The 19,652-nt window shown below is 45.0% G+C and overlaps 1 protein-coding gene across 12 annotated transcripts in view; it reads left to right on the plus strand.

Moving 5' to 3' along the window:
* Nucleotides 1–19,652, plus strand: part of WIZ (WIZ zinc finger) — a 165,534-nt gene that overhangs the window by 88,955 nt on the left and 56,927 nt on the right. For 5 of the 12 annotated variants that reach the window (XM_032775526.2, XM_075061014.1, XM_032775528.2 and 2 more), the window contains 3 exons: nt 10,367–10,427; nt 14,052–16,609; nt 16,921–17,286. The exons of 1 other annotated variant lie outside the window; for it this stretch is intronic. In XM_032775526.2, coding sequence (XP_032631417.1) covers nt 10,367–10,427; nt 14,052–16,609; nt 16,921–17,286 — 2,985 coding nt within the window. The remainder of the gene's footprint in view (nt 1–10,366; nt 10,428–14,051; nt 16,610–16,920; nt 17,287–19,652) is intronic. 6 more of the 12 variants (XM_032775535.2, XM_075061016.1, XM_032775536.2 and 3 more) reach the window with 3 other exon arrangements.

Below are 19,652 nucleotides of genomic sequence, written 5' to 3' on the forward strand. Positions count from 1 at the left end.
CCATATTTGGGGTCGGGAAGGAATTTTCCTCCAGGGCAGATTGGCAGAGGCCCTGGAGGTTTTTCACCTTCCTCTGTAGCATGGGTCATGGGTCACTTGCTGGAGGATTCTCTGCAGCTTGAGGTCTTCAAACCACAATTTGAGGACTTCAATAACTCAGACATAGGTTAGAGATTTGTTACAGGAGTGGATGGGTGAGATTCTATGACTTGCATTGTGCAGGAGGTCAGACTAGATCATAATGGTCCCTTCTGACCTTAAAGTCTAAGAGTCTATAAGTGCTCAGCCCCACTGAAAAGCAGCCTAGGACTTGGGGGGACTCAAGTCCCTGCTCTTTCATAGACTCCCTGTATGATCTCGGGTGTCTCTTAGCCTATCTGTCCTTCAGGTCCTCCTCCTGTACAATGGAGATAATGGCAGTGCTCTGTATCACAGGGTTTTACAAGGGCAAATACATTAAAGTTTGTGAGGTGCCCAGATACTAAGGTGCTGGGGGGCCAGATAAATACCCAGGAGAGAGTATGATTTTATCTTGGTTCTCTTGTAACCAAAAGCAGCCGAACGTATCTGGTATGGGAGCTGCTTTGTTGCTGCATTGGTAACAGGTTAGTAGCTGTACGCTGTACAGTAGGGTAGCAATCTTTACTATACGATTTTTAGTTTGTGCACAGGCAAACACTATGTTGCTTCCACAAGCAGCCATGTAAAAGGCCAACTCAGTAGTTGGTGTTCTGGTGGCTGACTTGATGTGTTCCTCATAGTCAGAGCAGACATGGCCATGGTTGTCTCAGTGAGCACATTACCCTTTGCTTAGCACAAGACCCTGCAGTTTGAGTTAACATATTATATTTTTTGGCACTGATGGTTACTGTGCCATAGCTTTGCCTTAGAACAGCTGACTGTAGAATCACCGCTTTCCAAGCTAGGGACAAGACAGTGATAATGCACTTACCTGGTAGTGCAAGGTCACCAGCAGAGCAGTTTCAGTACCTGTACTCATAAATGAAATACCATAGATTCAAAGAAACTGCTCAAGTGGAATTTAGTCTTCTAGAGCTAAACCATGATTTGCTTCATCTTATGTTACTGTGAAGATTGGGCAGTGACTGTCACCCGTTGCTTAATGCCATGGCTGAACATTATCTGTCTGTACAGACTTCTCTAACAATGCTACTGTGGAGATGCTAAAATGTGTTTGTCTTGCCTGTGCCGAAATTTATCTCAGAAACCTCTGAAGACTGACACCTGAGCATAATCCAAGGCATTGCTCAGGTCAATGAAGACTTCATTAAGGTGGTAGTTTGATCACTGGACGTTTTTCTGTAGCTGCAAGACAGCAGCAAACTCCTCGACAGGAGTGCATTTTCCACCATCACACCACCTGAGTATATGGTGTCCATAAGAGCATAGATGCTAGAGATGGGAAAATCCTGTTTGTCTGTCCTTGGCTAGTGAATGCTACAAAATGTTCTCCAGGACTTTGCCCTGTCTAGTTTTGAATGTCTCAAGTAATGGCTCTTTCACTATATCCCTTGAAGAGACCTGTACGCATTTGAATAGATCTGTACCACTAAGGAAATATTTTCCTAACATCCATCTTAAATTTTCCTTCTCTGTATTTTATCCCATTCCTCCTAGTTATACTAGATCATCCTATCCAATTCCTGGGTGCATATTGCCTCCCTTAGTCATTGGTACGTTGCACAAATCACATATTAAGAGTGGGATTTTCAACACATTCCACTTTGGCCTAATTCTGCTCCCATGAAGTAAAACTAACATTGACTTTGATGTGGGAGTCAGACCAATGCTAAATGCCTTTGAAAAGCCCACTCTAACAGTCTTCAAGTTAATTTAATATTTGTGGGCACCATGCTTTTTTGTCCACAAATCTTTCTGAAACATTTTATTAATAATAATCCCCAGCCCCTGTATAGCACTTTCCATCAGCAAGTCTCAAAGCACTTTACAAAGGAGGACAGTATCATTACCCCCAATTTATAGATGGGGAAACTGAGTCACAGAGATGCACAAGGATGCAGCTAGGGGTGGGTCTGAGGCCAGGAGTGGGCCATGGCTGGGGCCAGAAGTGGAAGCAGAGCTGCAGCTGGGCCTGGGACTAGGTGCATCTCTGCTCCCAGCCCTGACCCCAGCCTCAACCCTGAGTGAGGAACAGAACTGTGGCCAGTGGCCAAGACTGGGGGCGGGGCCGAGAGCAGAGCCACACCAAGGCTGGGGATGGAAGCCAGGGACACGGCTGAGGGTGGGGAGGGGCTAAGTGGTTCTCTCTCCTCCCCCTCCCATGGGGGCTAGCCTGGGCCCTGCTGTCCCTGCCCCCCAACATTCCTCTTTGCCCCCCACAATTTGGGAACCTCTGTTCTAGGCCATGCTCCCTGTAGCTCTCTCTAGAGATGCCTCTAAAATTAGCATAGTCCTTGGGACCTTCATTTGTGATGAGGCTGGTGTTATTTTGCAGAACTTTTCTCTGCATTCAGATATTGCAGAGGAGTTCTGTTGCTGTGGATGGTATGTCCCATCCACAGCTATAGAGTTATACATCACTTTCCAGTCCAGACTGGGGGCTATTATTATATGAGTGTTTATTAACACTTTTCCTTAGGAGTTCAGTGAGTGCAGTGAAAGATGGTTCTGTGCTTTACAAGCTTTATCACCTTCATGAAGCATGTCAGAGTTATTCCACATCTGCTATCCCATGTGAGCAAGGGTATTCCTTTTGATAATAGGTTGGTGACTAAGCAAAATCTTCAAGCTGTTGATGTGCAATGGATGCCTCTTCAATATGCAATTCACCTCTGTTTACCATGGTTCAAGTTGTTGTAGTTTTTCTAAATGAGCCACAAATTTTTTTAGTAGTGGTCTCAAAAGGTTGGTATTTCTCAATTACCTGAACCTTAAAACATGGCATGTAAATAACCCTCAGCAAAGAGTTTATCTAGAACTAAGTCCATCGTGTTGAGAAGGACTCTTACCTCTTGCTCTAGCAAAAGCCATGCAGAGTTGGACCTTGCAAAGGGAATTAAAACCAATAGTAAAAGGTTCTATAGCCATATAAATAAGAAGAAAACAAAGAAGTGGGACCGCTAAACACTGAGGCCCAATATCTAAACAAATACTTTGCTTCGGTCTTTAATGAGGAGTTTAGGGTTAATGGTAGGATGACAAATGGGGAATGAGAATATGAAGGTAGGTATTACCACATCTGAGGTAGAAGCCAAACTCAAACATCTTAAGGGACTAAATCGGGGGACCCAGATAATCTTGATCCAAGAATATTAACGGAACTGGCACATGAAATTGCAAGTCCATTAGCAAGAATTTTTAATGAATCAGTAAACTCAGGGGTTGTACTGTACGACTGGAGAATTGCTAACATAGTCCCTATTTTTAAGAAAGGGGGGAAAAAAGTGATCCAAGTAACTATAGGACTGTTAGTTTGACATCATGTAATGCAAGGTCTGAAAAATTTTGAAGAGAGAAGTAGTTAAGGACATTGAGGTTCAATGGTAAGTGGGACAAATAGAACTAGTAACTATAAAAGTAGATTCGTGCCAAACCAACCTGATCACCTTCTTTGAGAAGGTAAAGATTTTTTAGACAAAGGAACGCAGTGGATCTAATTTACCTCGTTCAGTAAGGCATTTGATATGGTTCCACATGGGGAAATTAGCTAATTGGCAAAAGATGGGATAATATGAAAATTGAAAGCTGATAAGAAACTGGTTAAAGGGGAGACTACAATGTGTCGTACTGAAAGGGAACTGTCAGGCTGGAAGGAGGTGACTAGGGAGTTTCCCAGGATCGGTTTTGGGACCAATACTTATTTATCTTTTTATTACTGACCTGGGCACAAAAAGCAGGAGAAAGTTGTTAAGATAAGTTTGCGGATGACACAAACTGGAGGTATTGCTAACACAGAGAAGGACCGGTATCATATAAGAAATCTGGATAACCTTGTAAACTGGAATAATAGTAATAGGATGAAATTTAATAGTGAAAAGTGCAAGGTCATGATTTAGGGATTAAATAACAAGATTTTGTTATAAAATTGCGGGTCACATCAGTGGAAGTAACAGAGGAGAGAGGACCTTGGAGTAATTGGTAGATTACAGGATGACTATGAGCACCAATGGGATATGGCGCTGAAAAAAGCTAATGTGGTTTTGGGATGTCAGGCGAGGTATTTCCAGTAAAGATAAGGAGATGTTAGTACTTATTCAAGGTACTGGTGAGACCTCATCGAATATTGTGTGCAGTTCTGGTCTCCCATGTTAAGAAGGATGAATTCAAACTGGAACAGTTCAGAGATGATTTGAGGAATGGAAAAACCTGTCTTGTGAAAGACACTGAAGAGCCTTGGCTTGTTTAGGCTAACCCAAAGAAGGCTGAGGATATGCTTGCTCTTTATAAATATATCAGAGGGATAAATATCAGGAGGGAGAGGAATTATTTAAGCTTAGTATCAAGTGACACAAGAACAAATGGTATAACCGGACAACTAGGCAGTTTAGACTTGCAATTAGACAAAGGTTTCTAACCATGAGAGGAAAGTGAAGTTCTGTGAACAGCTTCCAAAGGGGAGGAGTGGGGGCAATTAGAACATATCTGGCTTCAAACTAAGCTTGATAAGTTTTCTGGAGGGATGCGTATGATGGGAGACCCTATTTGGCATAATTATCTTTGATTATTAGCAGATAATTGCCAGTGGTCTGTGATCAGGAATGTTAGATGGGAGGGATCTGCAGTTACTACAGAGAATTCTTTCCTGGGTGCTGGCTGGTGAGTCTGCCACATGGCTCAGGGTTTAGCTGATGCGCCTACTTTGGGGTTGAGAAGGATTTCCGTCCAGGGCAGATTGGCATAGCGCCTGGATGGTTTTTTCGCCTTCCTCTGCACGGGGCCACGGATCACTTGCTGGAGGATACTCTGCACCTTGAGGTCTTTAAACCTACAATTTTAGGACTTCTCAGAAGACGCAGACATTACGGTAGTGGGTTTTGTTACGGAGTGGGTGGGTGAGATTCTTGGCCTGCGTATGTGCAGGAGGTCAGATGATGATCATAATGGTCCCTTCTGACCTTAAAGTCTGAGTCTATGTGGTGCCTCCTCTGAAAAACACATAATGCAAAGCTCATTTTTTTCTTTGGCTGCATATTTTGGCCTCCTCTTCCCTATGCTCTCATGCGGTGTTTTTGCTTTTGAAAATGTCTTTGTGTCCCAGCCAGTTGGACTGAACTTCCCTAGTGCAATATGGCAGAGTAGCAAAGGCCTGTGTCTGTGTAATGATGGCATTTTACCTCTTGAATGTTCCTGTAATTAGTGGAAAGAGCATAAGCTTGAGAGCTACTGCTGCTGTTGAGAGCAGCATGTAAGTTCTGCATTCTCTCTCTCCTGGAAAAATACACAGTCCCTACTCTTGTGACTTAGAGGATAAGTTCTCCTTGGATTACCATAGAGAGTAAAATTGAACCTACCAAGTCCAAGACATAAACTTCCTTGTATCTTACAGTTCCCAAGATACCAGGGTTTGCAGGGAGTGCAGCTACATGCTCATCCAGAGGAAGATAAATCACTGCATGTTTTCCTCTAAAGGAGACAGTTTCTAAAAATAGGAGCCATGCTGGAGCTACGAAGAACAAAAGAACTCTTGGGAACCACCTCTGCCATTGTCCTTCTCTCCATATATGCGCTCTCTGGCGCTCCACACCTAGCTACATGCCTGTCTGCCAGATGCCATCTATTCTCCATATAGATTGGAAGTCTCCATTGGAAGTCTTTAAAATCTGTCATTTTTTTGGTGTGTCAGATTTTAAAGATTGCAGCTTTTGTCCCCTCCCTCTGGCTTTCCAAACTGGTGTGACAGCTTCCTGAACACAGCCCATTTAGCATGATTCTGCAGTTTGTTACCAGACTCTCTTATTGTTCCCCTTTAAAAGAAAAGTGTTTGAAACATTCTTTCTGGATCCTAGGGACATTTGTCCTTTTGGTGCAGCATTTTCAGGCCAGACGTGATCATAGAATGGTATAAATCCAGAGTAATCCCAGAGACTTCACTAGAGTCACTCTGGTTTTAGATTGGTGTAAATGAGATCAGAATTCAGCACTCACTCTGGGGGATATTTTTGAATCACAGAATGTTTAAGGCTGAGATTTTCAAAGTAGTCTAGAGGATTTGGGACTCTGGAATAATCTGGTTTACAAATCCACTCCATGATTTTAAATCTCAGCCTGAGTCTTTAAGTAAAAGTTCTTTTCTTTGAATGATCACCGTGTCTGTGCTCCTCGCTTCCCTTCGTATCTATGACAACATTCTGGACTCTGCACTTGCTGGGAGTGTCCTATTATTCAGTCATTTTTATTGCACAATAAACGTAACTGGCGCTTCATGAAACAAATGCAAGATCCTTGAAAATTACGAGGTTGCTTACTTAGAATTTGCAGTCCTCATAACAGAGGAAAGCAAACCCCAGATGCTAAAAAGCACAGAGACAGCACCCATGAGAAGGTCAGGATTGGAAAAATCCAAATTGTTCTCTTCCATGGAAGAGAAGGAAGTGGACTGCACCCTGTTAAAGGTCTAAAGTAGCTCTCCGAGGTCTGAGCCTGCATATGCAGAGTACTCTAAGTAAAGCCTGACTCCCCTGCAGCGCCACATTCCCTGAGAGCCCATCATGCCTCTGTCAGTGCTGGCAGCTTACCATTTCCTGTCTCCATAACTTGTCTTAAGGCTAACTATTAAAGGATCTCTCATTTGTAATGGCCCAGCTCCCTTGTACAGTCAGTGTTGGTGGCTGCTGCACCTGTTAATTGGGTATCCCCTCATCTCTGCTTGCAGTGTGAAATGCTCAGTAAATTCTCTGGTTACTGTGTAAGAATCCTGTATGTTGACTACCCCTTCACCCGATCCGTCAGGGTGCAGGAGCACTTTCAGACTGGACCTGTGGTCTCTGCAGGCTGCATCTCTTTGTTTAACTGGGTGATCCTAAGGCATAGCTGGCTTCCTGGGTTAGAGCCAGGTAGCTACAGAATACTGGAATGGAGAGGAAGGCAGCACTGTAGCTGCTAGGAGAACTGTGTGACCCAAGATGATGATGACCGAAGCAGGGTCATGAGATGTTGATTTACCATGACAAAGATATAAAAACCTTTTTCATTTGGTGACAGAAATCAAACATGGGTGCCCGGCTGGGATCCTAAAACTAAACAAGAAGCAAGGCGGGTTTAACTGACTACTGTTCTGACTCCTTGAGCCATCCTCATGGCAGGCCTATTCTGGCAAAGCAGAGACTGGAGTGACCCGGACACTGGTGCCTTGAATCTCGCTTGCCCTGCATTTTATATAGTCCCTTACCCCAAGGCAAAGTGGCTGTCAAACGCTGTCAGTTCAGAATGGTGGCAATTTACCCCCTTTGTGGTGGTGTAAGTGGCAGCAGGGCCATGGAGAAGCAGGTCCTGGAATTCTGCATTGCATTCTATATGTAATGCAGCCTGTGCTTCCTGAAAGCTTCAGCTGAATGGAGCTGTGGCTCTCATTTGCTTTAGAGGTGATTCAGGCATGGAGCATATCACACCTGTGCTGCATAGAATGTACTGGCTGCTAGCCGGGATCTACACAGCTCTACAGTGATGTAGATCTGCGCTGTCTAAGACCCAGTCTGTTCTCGGGAAATTGTTTAAAACATCCCACTATTGCCAATACTGGCTCTGCTATCACCAGTGTCCACATTGTGTGTCCTAATGTGGACAGACTGCTGCTGCCATTGTTAAGATCATAAGAGCTACCAGACTGGGTCAGACCAATGGCCCATCTAGCGGTGTATCATGTCTCTGGCCAGTGCACAGAACAGGACCGTTGGAGTGATCCACCCCGTCTTCGGCTCCTGATTTCTAGCAGTCAGAGGTTTAGGGTTGTCCCAAGCATGAGTTGCATCCCTGACCATCTTGGCTAATAGCCATTGATGGATCTATCCTCCATGAACTCATCTAGTTCATTTTGAGCCCGGTTATACTTTTGGCCTTCACAGTGTCCCATGGCAATGAGTACCAGAGGTTAATCGTGCATTGTGGAAAAAGTACTTCCTCTTGTTTGTATTAAACCTACTGCCTGTTAATTTAATTGGTTGACCCTTGGTTTGTGTATTGTAAATAAAACTTCTCTACTTGCTTTCTCCACACCATTTACGATTTTATAGACCTCTGTCATATTCCCTCCAACCCTTTCGTTGTCTCTTTTCTAAGCTGAATAGCCCTAATCTTTGTAGTCTCTCCTGGTATGAAAGCCTCAGAAATCTTTGTTGCTCTTCTCTGAACCTTTTCCAGTTCCATGATATCCTTTTTGAGATGGGGGGTGGACCAGAACTGCACAGTTTTCAAGTTGTGGGCGCGTATTGTGGCACTGTTTTTTTTTGTTTGTTTGTTTTATTTTTGTTTGTTTTTTGGGGGGGAGGGGGAGTTGGGTTTTTTCTTGTTTTCTATCCCTTTCCTAATAGTTCCTGACATTCTGCTAGCCTGGGATTTGGGAGAGACAGGTTCAATTCTCTGATCTGTCACAGATGTCCATTGTGTCCTGGGGCAGGTCATTCACTCTCTCTGTGCTCAGTTCCCCTCTTTGAAATAGGGATAGCAGTGCTGCCCGGCTGCCTAGGGGGTTTGTGAGGTGATTGTGAGACATTCAGATATGATGGTAATGGGGAGAAAGGCAGATAAGTACCAAAGATTGATAGGGCATGTTGTGAGGCCTTTCTTACTGTGGTTTTCCCTGAGTTATTTTTGCTCATTTGGACTGACAGCACTTGGATCCCCACTTGCAGTAGGCATGTTTGGTAAAATGGGATCCATATATTGAGTTGACAGTGCAGTGTACAATAGCAGACCACTGCGCTGATAACACTCCAGGTTATGGTAAGGTGAGATTGGCAAGGCAGCCTATGGGAGTTCAGTATCCAACACCCATTGAAGTTAGACATTTGAGCACCTAATTCCCTTGGGCTCTTGGAAATTCCAGCCTTAATGGCTGCTCACATTGTCCATATCTCCAAGTGCAGCCTTCTTGGCCTGAGACACCTGTGACTTAATGTGGATACCCATCATAGAGTTTGAACAGCTCCACTCTGTTGCTGGTTTTTGTGTTCTTAGGATAAATGTTCATCCCACGGACTGTGTCTGGAAGTCGAGCTCAAAGGCTGTATAGGGTATGAACTGGCTTTCAATGGAAGACAGAAATTGTTCTTATCACGTTGGAGCCCCAGTCACGATCCAGGACCCCACTGTACTGTGCAAACGCAGAACAAAAAGATGGTCCCTGCCCTAACAAGTTTACAGTCCAACTGTAAGAGAAGAGATAACAGGTGGATACAGATAGATGGGAGAAGCATAAGGAAACAATGAGACAGTTGTGATCAGCTTGATGGGCAGGGCTCTTGGCACACAGTGGCCTAACTGTTGTGATGTTTTTTGTAGACGTCATGACAAAGGAGAGATTTGAAGGAGTATAATGAGTTCGTTTTGGGGGTGTTAATGGGGAGCATGTGGGGCAGCATGGGAGAAAGCACAAAGGTGCTTGTTTGAAAATTGGGATGAGGGCTGGGATCATGGGTTGATCAGAGGCGGGGGGTAGAACTTTCGATGCTGAAATGAGAGATGAGTAGGGTGTGGGAATAGGCCACTAAGTAAAGACAAGCAGCTTAGAGAGGGATGACATAGTCAAAGCAATAGGCTAGAACCGTGCTTCTTGGCCTGCGGCCCAGTCAGCACAGAAGTGCGGCCCATGTGACATCCTCAGGGCCTTAGAGGTAGTATTTGATGCGGCCCACAATAAAATAAATAGGTTGGGAACCACTGGGCTAGGACAATGATCCATTGCATCAGTATTTTGAATGGATACCTCTAGCCTAAGGGCAGGTCATTCCAGCTCAAGGGCAGTAAAGGGCACATCACTGTGTTACCTGCACAGGTTCCATCATTTTCAAAGGTTCCCTTTGCAAGGGTTCTTTACAAAAAATCAACCAGCTCCCAGTTGCTTGACTTCAAATGGACTGGATTCCCCTCTCAAGAGAGGGTGGGTGGGAGCCAGGCATTGAAGCATGTGCATTTTAATTTTAAACTGCTTACTGGAAGAATGATTATAGATCAAATTGTTGGTGCACAGGATTAAACCCTCTTAAGTGTGGGTTAGAAATGCTGCAGTAATCTCAACCCGGCTGCAGGAGGGGAGGAGGCGCAGCAGAAGCAGAGGAGGGGGCGGTTATCTGCCAGGAAAGCTTTTTTAACACAAAATATTATTCCAAATGGCAGTAAAGAAGCCAAGATTCGGCCCTGATCGATGAAGCTTTCCTTCTCTCTGTTGCAGATGAGCCCGATCCTGCCCTCTGTGGTGCTCTCCCGATCATGCCTCACAGGAAGGAACTCTGGTAAGTGCTGATGCTCCTGGAATAAATCACACATTTGTGTCACTGCCACTGAACCGATCCCGAGAACTTTCACTTTTAACAGAGCTTCTAGGTAGTAAAGCCTGAGGATGCCCCCTCCCCCTGCCATCATTATCCTTCCTGGCCAAAGAGGAGCTCCCTTTGGAGCCAGCCAGTGTCGCTCCTTGCTGTTGAGCAGTATTGGGCATCTTACTCTCACTCACGCTTGCCAGGCAGGGCTGAATGCATGTCCAACCCAGGTGTCCTACTTGATGACATCACTGGGCCTCCGAGCCCAACCCATGCAAGATTCTCAGTCTTAAAGTAAAAGAGACTAGGGTGAGGAATCAAACACGGCTCTCCTGATTACACCTCTCAAGTGACCTATGTTTCCCATGATGACATGCTACAAAGTGGCTTTTGGGAGGGAATGGAGGTGCATGTCCTGCCATTCAGTCTTTTGCTTTTTCTTGTTTCTCTCTTCCCTCATATCCACCAGCTGCCTGCATGCACATCACCTCCTGCAGGGGTGTCTGAGGCCAAGTAGTGTACCATTCCTCTCTCAGTGCCACCATTATGGCTGATGGGGGCTTGCCTGCAGCCATTATCTCTGAGTAGGCTGGCAGTGGTAACAGAGATTGAAGGTTGATGAAGAGATGTTCAAGGAGTAGCTGTGCGATACGATGGAGAAAGCATGTCAGATATTATGTGTCCCACATTGTGCCATTGAGTGATAATTCTGCAGGGCAATACGGACCACTGACCTACTCAGAATCCCCCTTGTTTATCCTGCTTATGCAACATAACTAATGCCCAGCACATTTTAATGGGTTTATTTTTGTATCCAGTGTTACTCAGTGTTCTGATCCTTCCTGAATTAAGAGTTTCCTTAATGTGTTATTCTTAATAATACACATGGGATTTTCACCTTTCCTTGGTGACTATGGAGAAACTCCCTTCCAACCAGCAGTTATTTTGCTTGAGTAAAAAAGCTGGAAAAATAGATGTGAATTTGTGGGAGAGGAGGTTTCTTAAAACAGAAGATGGCAGTGCTGTGTGGGAATTTTGTGGGCTGGCATTTGTTCTGTCTTAGCCAACAAAGGTGCTTTGTTCTCAGTTCAGTAGAACTTGACCGGTTAGATAATGCAGAGCGGCTGTTGCGGTTTTTATCGCCTCTGGTCACCTCTGCAATTGGAGGCATTTGAGTCTCCTGTCTGTTAGGTTCTCTGGCCCAGTGCCCATCATAAGGAGCAAGTGGAAGTCTTAGTGTTTTTCTATGAGGAAGGCTTGGAATGAGAGAGGTGGTGTATTGAATGACTCAGTTGATTAATAAAAGACATTCAGGAGGTTTCCACTGAGACAGGTTTGTAATGAGCCAAAGCTATGAGTATTTGGTGGCTGGTGCAAACTGAACAAGGGGGGGGGTCTCAACCCAGATGTTAGTTGACAAGCATCCACATCACACAATCACTGCCACGTTTGTCACTGACGACAGAGAAGCTGAGGACTGAGTAGGCTATGGAGATTCAAGTGTAGTCCTTGTAATCCAGGAATAAGGTATATTGGCAGGAGCTGGTGTGTGGAGGAATCTTACCTTGCTCTCTGACTGTACAGAGGCTTGGAGTCTGTATGGCTGTCACTGCGCTGCCTTTTGCACCGTGTGTGCTACACCCAATCGTCTGAGAAGCAATACCTCTGATAGCTGCCATCGGCATGCAACGCTCTTTCTCAGTCAAAACCTGCTGAGACCTGTGGTCTCCACCATCTGTACCTCTATTTTAATAAAGACACTTGCCTAGCTTTTTTTCATCCATAGATCTCCAAGCACTTTGTAAAGGTGGGTAGATCTTTGTCCTTGTATTTGCAGAGGGAGTAGGAGTGGTTCAGAGCAGTTGAGCAGCTGGTCAGTGGCAGAGAGGGGAACAGGAGCCCGATCTGATCTACAGTTGCCCTCATGTGGTGTTCACAGGCACCTCTTTTTAGATTTCTGCGGTACCTCTTTCCCAAGGGGGTTGAAATTTTAGCCATAGCTGACCTATGGGTGTTGCTTCTCGAACCCTAGTCCCTTTGAGCATCTGCCCATCTCCTTCCCCTTCCTACCAGCAGCCATGTTGGCAGTAAATAGCCTTCAGCCCTTTCAAAACTGGTGCAAACACCATAGGGATCGTCTGTGAATGATGGAGATTGTAATGTCTTCCCCACAAGACTGCAATTGCCTTAGCAGCAGTGCCCTCGTGTTTATTTGCTCCACTTAATGCAGATGAGATGCTGCCATCAAGATCCTGGCAGACGGTTAGCACTGTCCTGTTCTGTGCCCTACTGTAGAAAGAGTAGGTGCAGGGAGAAACCTTTTTAGGGCTTATTCTCTCTACTTTGAGCCTGTGCCAAGGTGTGAGAGGATGCTCCTGCCCCCATTGGCTTGTGGCCCCTGTACAGAATGCTGAAGCTGGAGAAACAAAAAAAAAATAGAGGAGCAAAATGGTTCCTAATTTTTCACACTTCCTCTAGAGAGCTGCCAGCTGATAGAGCTTTCCTCTGAATAAGCCACTGGCAAGGCTCCTATGTCTGGACTCAGAGAAGGTTAAAGGGTGATTTGATTAGTCTGTAAGCACCTACAAAGAGAACAATAATGGGCCTTTCAATCTAGCAGAGAAAGGTAGAAGCATGACCCAATGGCTAGCTGTTGAAGCTAGACTACTTTAGACTGGAAATAAGATGTAAATTTTTAACAGGGAGAATAATTAATGACTGGAGCAACTTACCAAGGATCTTGGTGGTTTCTCCATCACTGACCATTTTGAAATCAAGATTGGATCTTTTTCTAAAAGCTCTGCTCTAGGAATTATTGTGGGGCATTTATCTGGCCTATGTTACACAGGCTATCAGACGAGATGATCATAATTCTAACCGTGGAATTTATGGATCCGAAAGGCAGGGTGCTTGGGGCCATGCCTGCATTGTCCATTAAGCTCTATGAAAGCCTCACTGCTTCCTGTTCGGCCTCATAATAAAATATGTGTCCTCCCACAACAGCAAATATCCATGGGCAGCTTGGTAGAAAGAGTGATAGAACTGTCTAGGAGCCTGTGTCCCAAAGGTGTCTGCAGAGGGTGAGGCGGATTTTTGAGAAGGGAAAGGGAAAATTTTGTTTAGGTGGGTTGAGCCAGTAATCCAGGAAGTGATGATGGAAACGTTCAGCTGGACTTCAGGAAACCCTTTCTAATAGGGTCACTTCTAATATGTAGGTCAGCTTCTTTAGGGAAGCTGCTAATGCTGTTGGAATCTTTGAAACAAAATTGGACCAAGTCCTTGAGGATATGCAGAAGAAATTCATCTTGCACGTGGCATTGGGAGGGGGAAGGAAAAAGTGGAATAGGCATCCTAATAGGTCCTTTCCATCCTTAGTATATTTGATTAACAGATCAGCCTTGTTAATTTTAAATGGGCTACATACAGGGGAACCCTGGTGATGTTCTCTGACATTTATTATGCAGGAGCTCAGAGTATATGATCTAATAGTCCCTTCTGACCTTAAAAGCTATGAAAATGAAGTGATGTGTTTTATGTAAACAGAAATGTGTGTTCATATCCTTTAACTAGCTAATAAATGTCAAAAATTATTTGCAGCACCAGGAATGAAGAACATGTAGAACTCAAGAAAGGGTTTTATAGAGCAGATTCCAGGGGTTCAGCAGAGCTAAGAAGCATGACTGTGTCTGGCAGCACATCATGGGATTGTTCCACTCTAGAGACAAGAGGAGGTGACTTGAGAGAAGAAAGCACTTTAGAAAGACTTTCTGGTTTGAAGGACTCAGCAGGCTCAAAAGAAGTGCAGTGTGTAAACCCTTCACACTCAATGGAGTCCACGTTTACAGTGGAGTCCAAGATTGTAAATACTGTGCCGATGGACACTGATCAACTGGAGAGCGACTCTGAGGACTTGAACACTCACAAGGCTACAGCAGAAACTTCCATTGCTTGTGCTAGAGTACGGTCTGTGAGTGGAGAGGAAAAATATCATAAAAACGAACCAAAGCAACCTGAAGCCTTCAGCAAAGAGCACTTAGTTAAAAAAAAGAAGGGCACTCAGAGGTTTGACTGGATTTCTGGGCACAGTGAGAGTTCTAGTCCTCACTATAAAGATATAAACAAGCCAACAGATGGAGCAACTAACTTATCCACCAGGGGACAGGCTGTGCATGAGGTGCCTCGTCCGTTGACTCTGCCAGTATTCAGAAAAACGCTAAACCCTGTCTTGAGCAAGTCGAAAACTCTGGAGAGCGTATCCTCCCACAGGACAGGGCTGGCAATGGAGGCCAGTTTGAGTGACTTGAGTTCTCTTAATGCTGCAGAGTGGACATTGCAAAAGCCAAGCCTCCAGATAAATGCAGATCTTGCTGTCAGCAAACAGTCCTGGACGGTAAACGCTGAAGACTCTGTGGAGCGAATCCCACTGATGTCTCTAGAACCGACTCCCTGCAGCTCCTATGACATTGAGATGAGGCCATATGTGTGCAGTGTCTTGTTAGAGGAGCAGGGAAAGGACGAGCTTGGCCAGGAGGAGGATCCCACCGTGTACACGTGCATTGAATGCAGCATTTACTTTAAGAAAAAGGAACACTTGATGGATCACATGCTTCAGCATAACCAGGGACCGGGGCAGGACCAAGACAGAGATGCAGTTGGGGGTCTGTGTCAGTTCTCCTGTAATGAATGCGGATGGGCATTTGGGGACCCTGGCTCTCTGGAGCAGCACAAGAGGCTTCATCAGGAGTCCAGAGAGAAAATCATTGAAGAAATCCAGAAGCTCAATGAGTTTTCAGACGAAGGTCGAGAAGCCCGGCTGCAGTGCCCCAAGTGTGTCTTTGGAACCAACTCCTCTAAGATCTTCGTCCAGCATGCCAAGATGCACGTCAAAGAGAGGAAGGACCAAAGCATGAAGAATGTGAATCTCTTTGGCAGCACTGGCAGTGGAGAAATGCATGACAGCCCAGTGCACAACATCTACAAACACTTAAAACCAAACAAACACACCCCTGTGCAGGTGCAGCCACATAGCAGCAGTAAAGGACTCAGCACTTGCATGCTCTGCAGCTTCCCTGCCCCCAATGAAAATATCCTAAAGGAACATATGAAATATGCCCATTCCCATCTTCCCTGGGACATAGAGATTTTTGAAGAGGACTCTAATCAGCCTGGAACTAGCAGGGATGCCTACAGCCCTGCTAGGCCAGGCCGATTTTCAGAGATGGATTATTTTGGCAAAGCTGAGAGACTTTTTCCCCAGCCTCACCGAGAAAGCAAATCCCATTATGAATCTGTCCATAGTTTTGCCCTGGGTCACCAGAGACTCAATAAAAGCAATGGGACTAATAAAAAGGACTTCCAGACATCAGAGTTTTACACCAGGAAAGCAGCCCCATACGGTGCCCTGTACAAAAACATAGGGCTGTCCACCCTTACCTCAGCAAAAGTTTGTTCTCAGTTTGCCCTGCAGCAAATGAAAAAAAAAAGCACAATACACCACCTTGAGAGTGATGGGGACGATGTCAGGAGTCAGCCGGAGGGGCTGGAGGAGCTTAGGCACAAATGGGCATTGGCAAATGATGTTGGGAGCATGGAAGAGGAAATTTCTTTAACAACGGAAATAGATTTGACTGAGAATAGAAGCTTCAAACCCTTTGCTATTCCTCAGTCTGCTTTGGCCCTCAAGAGGACTTTCGGAGACACCCTGAAAGCAACAGACTCTTCTATAGCATCGGAAGAACAGCAGCATCAGTTACAGAAGATGATCCCTGTTGTCCTCCTAGAGGAGATGAACCTTCATCCCCAAAAGACAAAGCGGCCAAAGGGGAAGCTGTACAGGAAGAAAATAGCAGCTCCTTCCAGGGAGTTCATGATGGACGAATCCCTCCCCTTAGATATTCTCTTGCTGGACTCCCCTCTAGAGGGTTCCCTAGAGCTAGATGACCTCTTGGATACAGACTCTCCCATGCTGAAGAACGAAGAGAGGAAATGCCCATATTGTCCTGACAGGTTTCACAATGGGATTGGCCTAGCCAACCATGTGCGGGGACACTTGAACAGGGTGGGTGTGAGCTACAATGTCCGTCATTTCATCTCAGCAGAAGAAGTGAAAGCTATTGAGCAAAAATTTTCCTTCCAAAAGAAGAAGAAAAAAGGTAGTATGTACTCAATTTATTATTTTTTACTTTTTTTTTAACTTTTTTTTTTAAATTCCTCCCACTGACGCTGGGTATGTATATTATGGTAGCTGGCCTGAATCTCTGAGTCTCTTGTCACAATACAACATCCATTCATGGCTTTTTCATCTGGCTTTTCTTTTTTGGCATTACCACCTGGCTGGGGCTTTTACCATATTATGTGCAGTAAAGTCCTCCCTTGGGCTTCCTATGTCTGGAAATATTTGTTAGGTGCTTTTAATATTGGTTAGCTGCTCCTGGATGTTGCTGACAAATTGTCCTTCTTTTCGCAGTTGCCAACTTTGACCCAAGTACTTTCAGTTTAATGCGATGTGAGTTCTGTGGGGCTGGTTTTGATACACGTGCCGGTCTGTCCAGCCATGCCAGAGCCCACCTGAGGGACTTCGGTATCACCAACTGGGAGCTCACCATCTCCCCAATTAACATCTTAAAGGAGCTGCTGGCCAATTCATCCCAACACCCTATGCTGCAGTCTGCAGTAGGAATGGAGCCTTCATCCCCAAACCGAGAGAGAGAGGTGCACGGGTTTGGACACCGAAAAAGCATGACCCCCATGTCCGAATGCAGTATTCCACGGTCTCCTTTATCCCCGTTCCCACCTGCGTGGGGAGACGAGTCCATGCAGTCCTTCCGAGACGGTAAGCAAGTCCTGAACTTACCTTGCAAGCCGAAAAGTGTATTTACTGCTAATCTAAGGCCAGATCCTGCCATCTTTACACTGAGTAGAATTCGATGGAGGGGACGATTTGCAGAGCAAAGTTCTTCTCTGCATGAATAAAGGTGGCAGAATTGGGCCCCTTGTTATTAATCTCCATCCGTACCTTGTTATCCGTTTGTCTTGCGATAAACTGAAGCTTGAGCTGTGCCAATGAAACCTGACACTGGCTTTTGAGCAGGCAAATAGATCTGCGGTGGTGGAGCAATAGGCAAAAGAACCTACCTTTCTCTTCACACACAGCACAACATCCTTGAAAGCTCCTGTGGAGAGACCCACGTCTTACCACTTAGGAGCAGTCACCTGTATTTGAAAGGGAAGGATATTTCTTTTTTTATTACAAGGACCATTTCCTGCATTGAATTGGGTTTCTGTCACTAAAACCTATAAACCTGGAATGAGAGTTGGCCCAGTTTTTTCCTCACTCAGCAGAACTTTGGTAGGAGGGAGAAATGGCAAAGTTGAAGCCACTTGGACCAGTTCAGTGGCTTCCAGTTATTTATTTATTCTACTAACAATCAAGTGTGAATGGAGTCCATGGCCTGAGAAGCTGTGCATTTGCTCCCTCTGCTGCACTCTCCCTGAGCCTAACATAACTCTGAGGGACAGGTATGTGTTCAAAGTAACTATCAGCCACCCCAAACAAAACTTGTTGCTAGTAAACTCACCCAGATTGGTGGATGAAAGTGACAGAAACTCAATGTCCTGGTTTTTAAACATGTCTGTCTGAAACTATGGGTGCATTAATCTAGAACTGCAGTTCCCATTAACATAGGAAAGGACTAGAGAGCATTCACTAGGGCAGTATATTCCAATCTAATTCCAGAATTCTGGCTGTAGGGAACCAGTGACTGCCCTACAAATCTCAATACATGTAATCTTATGTTCAGAAATGCAGTCCAAAAAGTGGACTCTCTGTAGCCGCTCTGCAGCAAAATGGCTCCCACTGCTGCAGTGTCTGAGCACCTTGCAAACATTAATTTATCCTTGTGACATACCTTTCATATCAGCAAGGATTAGTATGCCTGTTTTACAGTTAGGGAAATTGAGGTACAGAAGCGCTAACTCCTCCAAGGGCTTGCATGGAGTCTATGGCAAAGCCTGGAATTGAACCCAAAACCTCCCAAATCTCTACCCAGTGCCTTAAACAGAGACTAGTGGGCAGGGTAGACTGCCTGTCTACTTCTGTAGGGGTCCTGGATACAGAAGCCAAGTATATCAATGCTGTTGCCCTGGGGGTTTTTTGCCTTCCCCTGCCTAGGGCACAGGTTACTTGCTGGTTTGAACTAGAGTTCAGTAACTCAGCCAGAGGTTGTGGGTCTATTACAGGAATGGGTGAAGGAAGTGCTGTGGCCTGCAATGTGCAAGTCAGACTAGATCAATGGTTTTCAACCTGTGGTCCGTGGAACTCTGGGGTTCCACAGACTATATGTTAAAAAATTCCAAAGGAGTCTTCACCTCTATTTGAACATTTTTAGGGGTCCACAAATGAAAAAAAGGTTGAAAACCATTGGAGTAGATGATTATGATGGTCCTTTCTGGCCTTAAAGTCTGTGAGTCTGAGTCTTCCAACTGCCTCAATGGGTAGCCTTTCTGCTGAATGGTGATGGAACTCTGGACCTTGCAGATCTGCTTCCCAGTGGAAGAGAAACTACTGATACAGAGTCTGGGTCTATCCTAAGTGTGCCTTGCTTTATCTACCCATGCACACCAGTTCTGGAGCAGAGGCAGTCACAGACAGCATCCAGGCAATCCCTTCTTCCAGAAATCCCACCCCAGTTCCCAGGAAGCATCTCTGTCCCAAGAATTCATTCCAAATGCAGAGAATAAAACAAAGAAATTTGCCTATCTGCCACAGCTTCTCTCCAAGAACGACTGGATAACAAAATGACCAATAATACAACATTTCTTCAAAGACTAAAAACTCGATAAAAGGAACTTCTAAGGCTGTGTATGACAGCACTCTCTGCTGACACCTACCACTGCAATAACATCCTGGCAATTTTCTCAAAGCCCTTGAAACAGATGAAAAAAGGATGATCACTGGAATTCCAAACTTAGCAGTCATCTTAGCTGACTCTAGTTAAAATAAGGAACATGAAATGTAGGGTATGCTGGCATGCTCCTCGTGCCCTATGTGCATCTAAAAGGATTCTTGAAGATGAATATAAACGAATTATCTGAAAAACACAGCTCTACTTGGCAAGTCAAATAAGAGTAGATGCATATAGCTTTGTGACTGTGGCTGGCTGCTAGTAAGATGTGAGCTATGGGCTTGTCATAGACACA

Source organism: Chelonoidis abingdonii, chromosome 26, assembly GCF_003597395.2.
Source record: "Chelonoidis abingdonii isolate Lonesome George chromosome 26, CheloAbing_2.0, whole genome shotgun sequence".
Classification (NCBI taxonomy): Eukaryota; Metazoa; Chordata; order Testudines; family Testudinidae; genus Chelonoidis; species Chelonoidis abingdonii.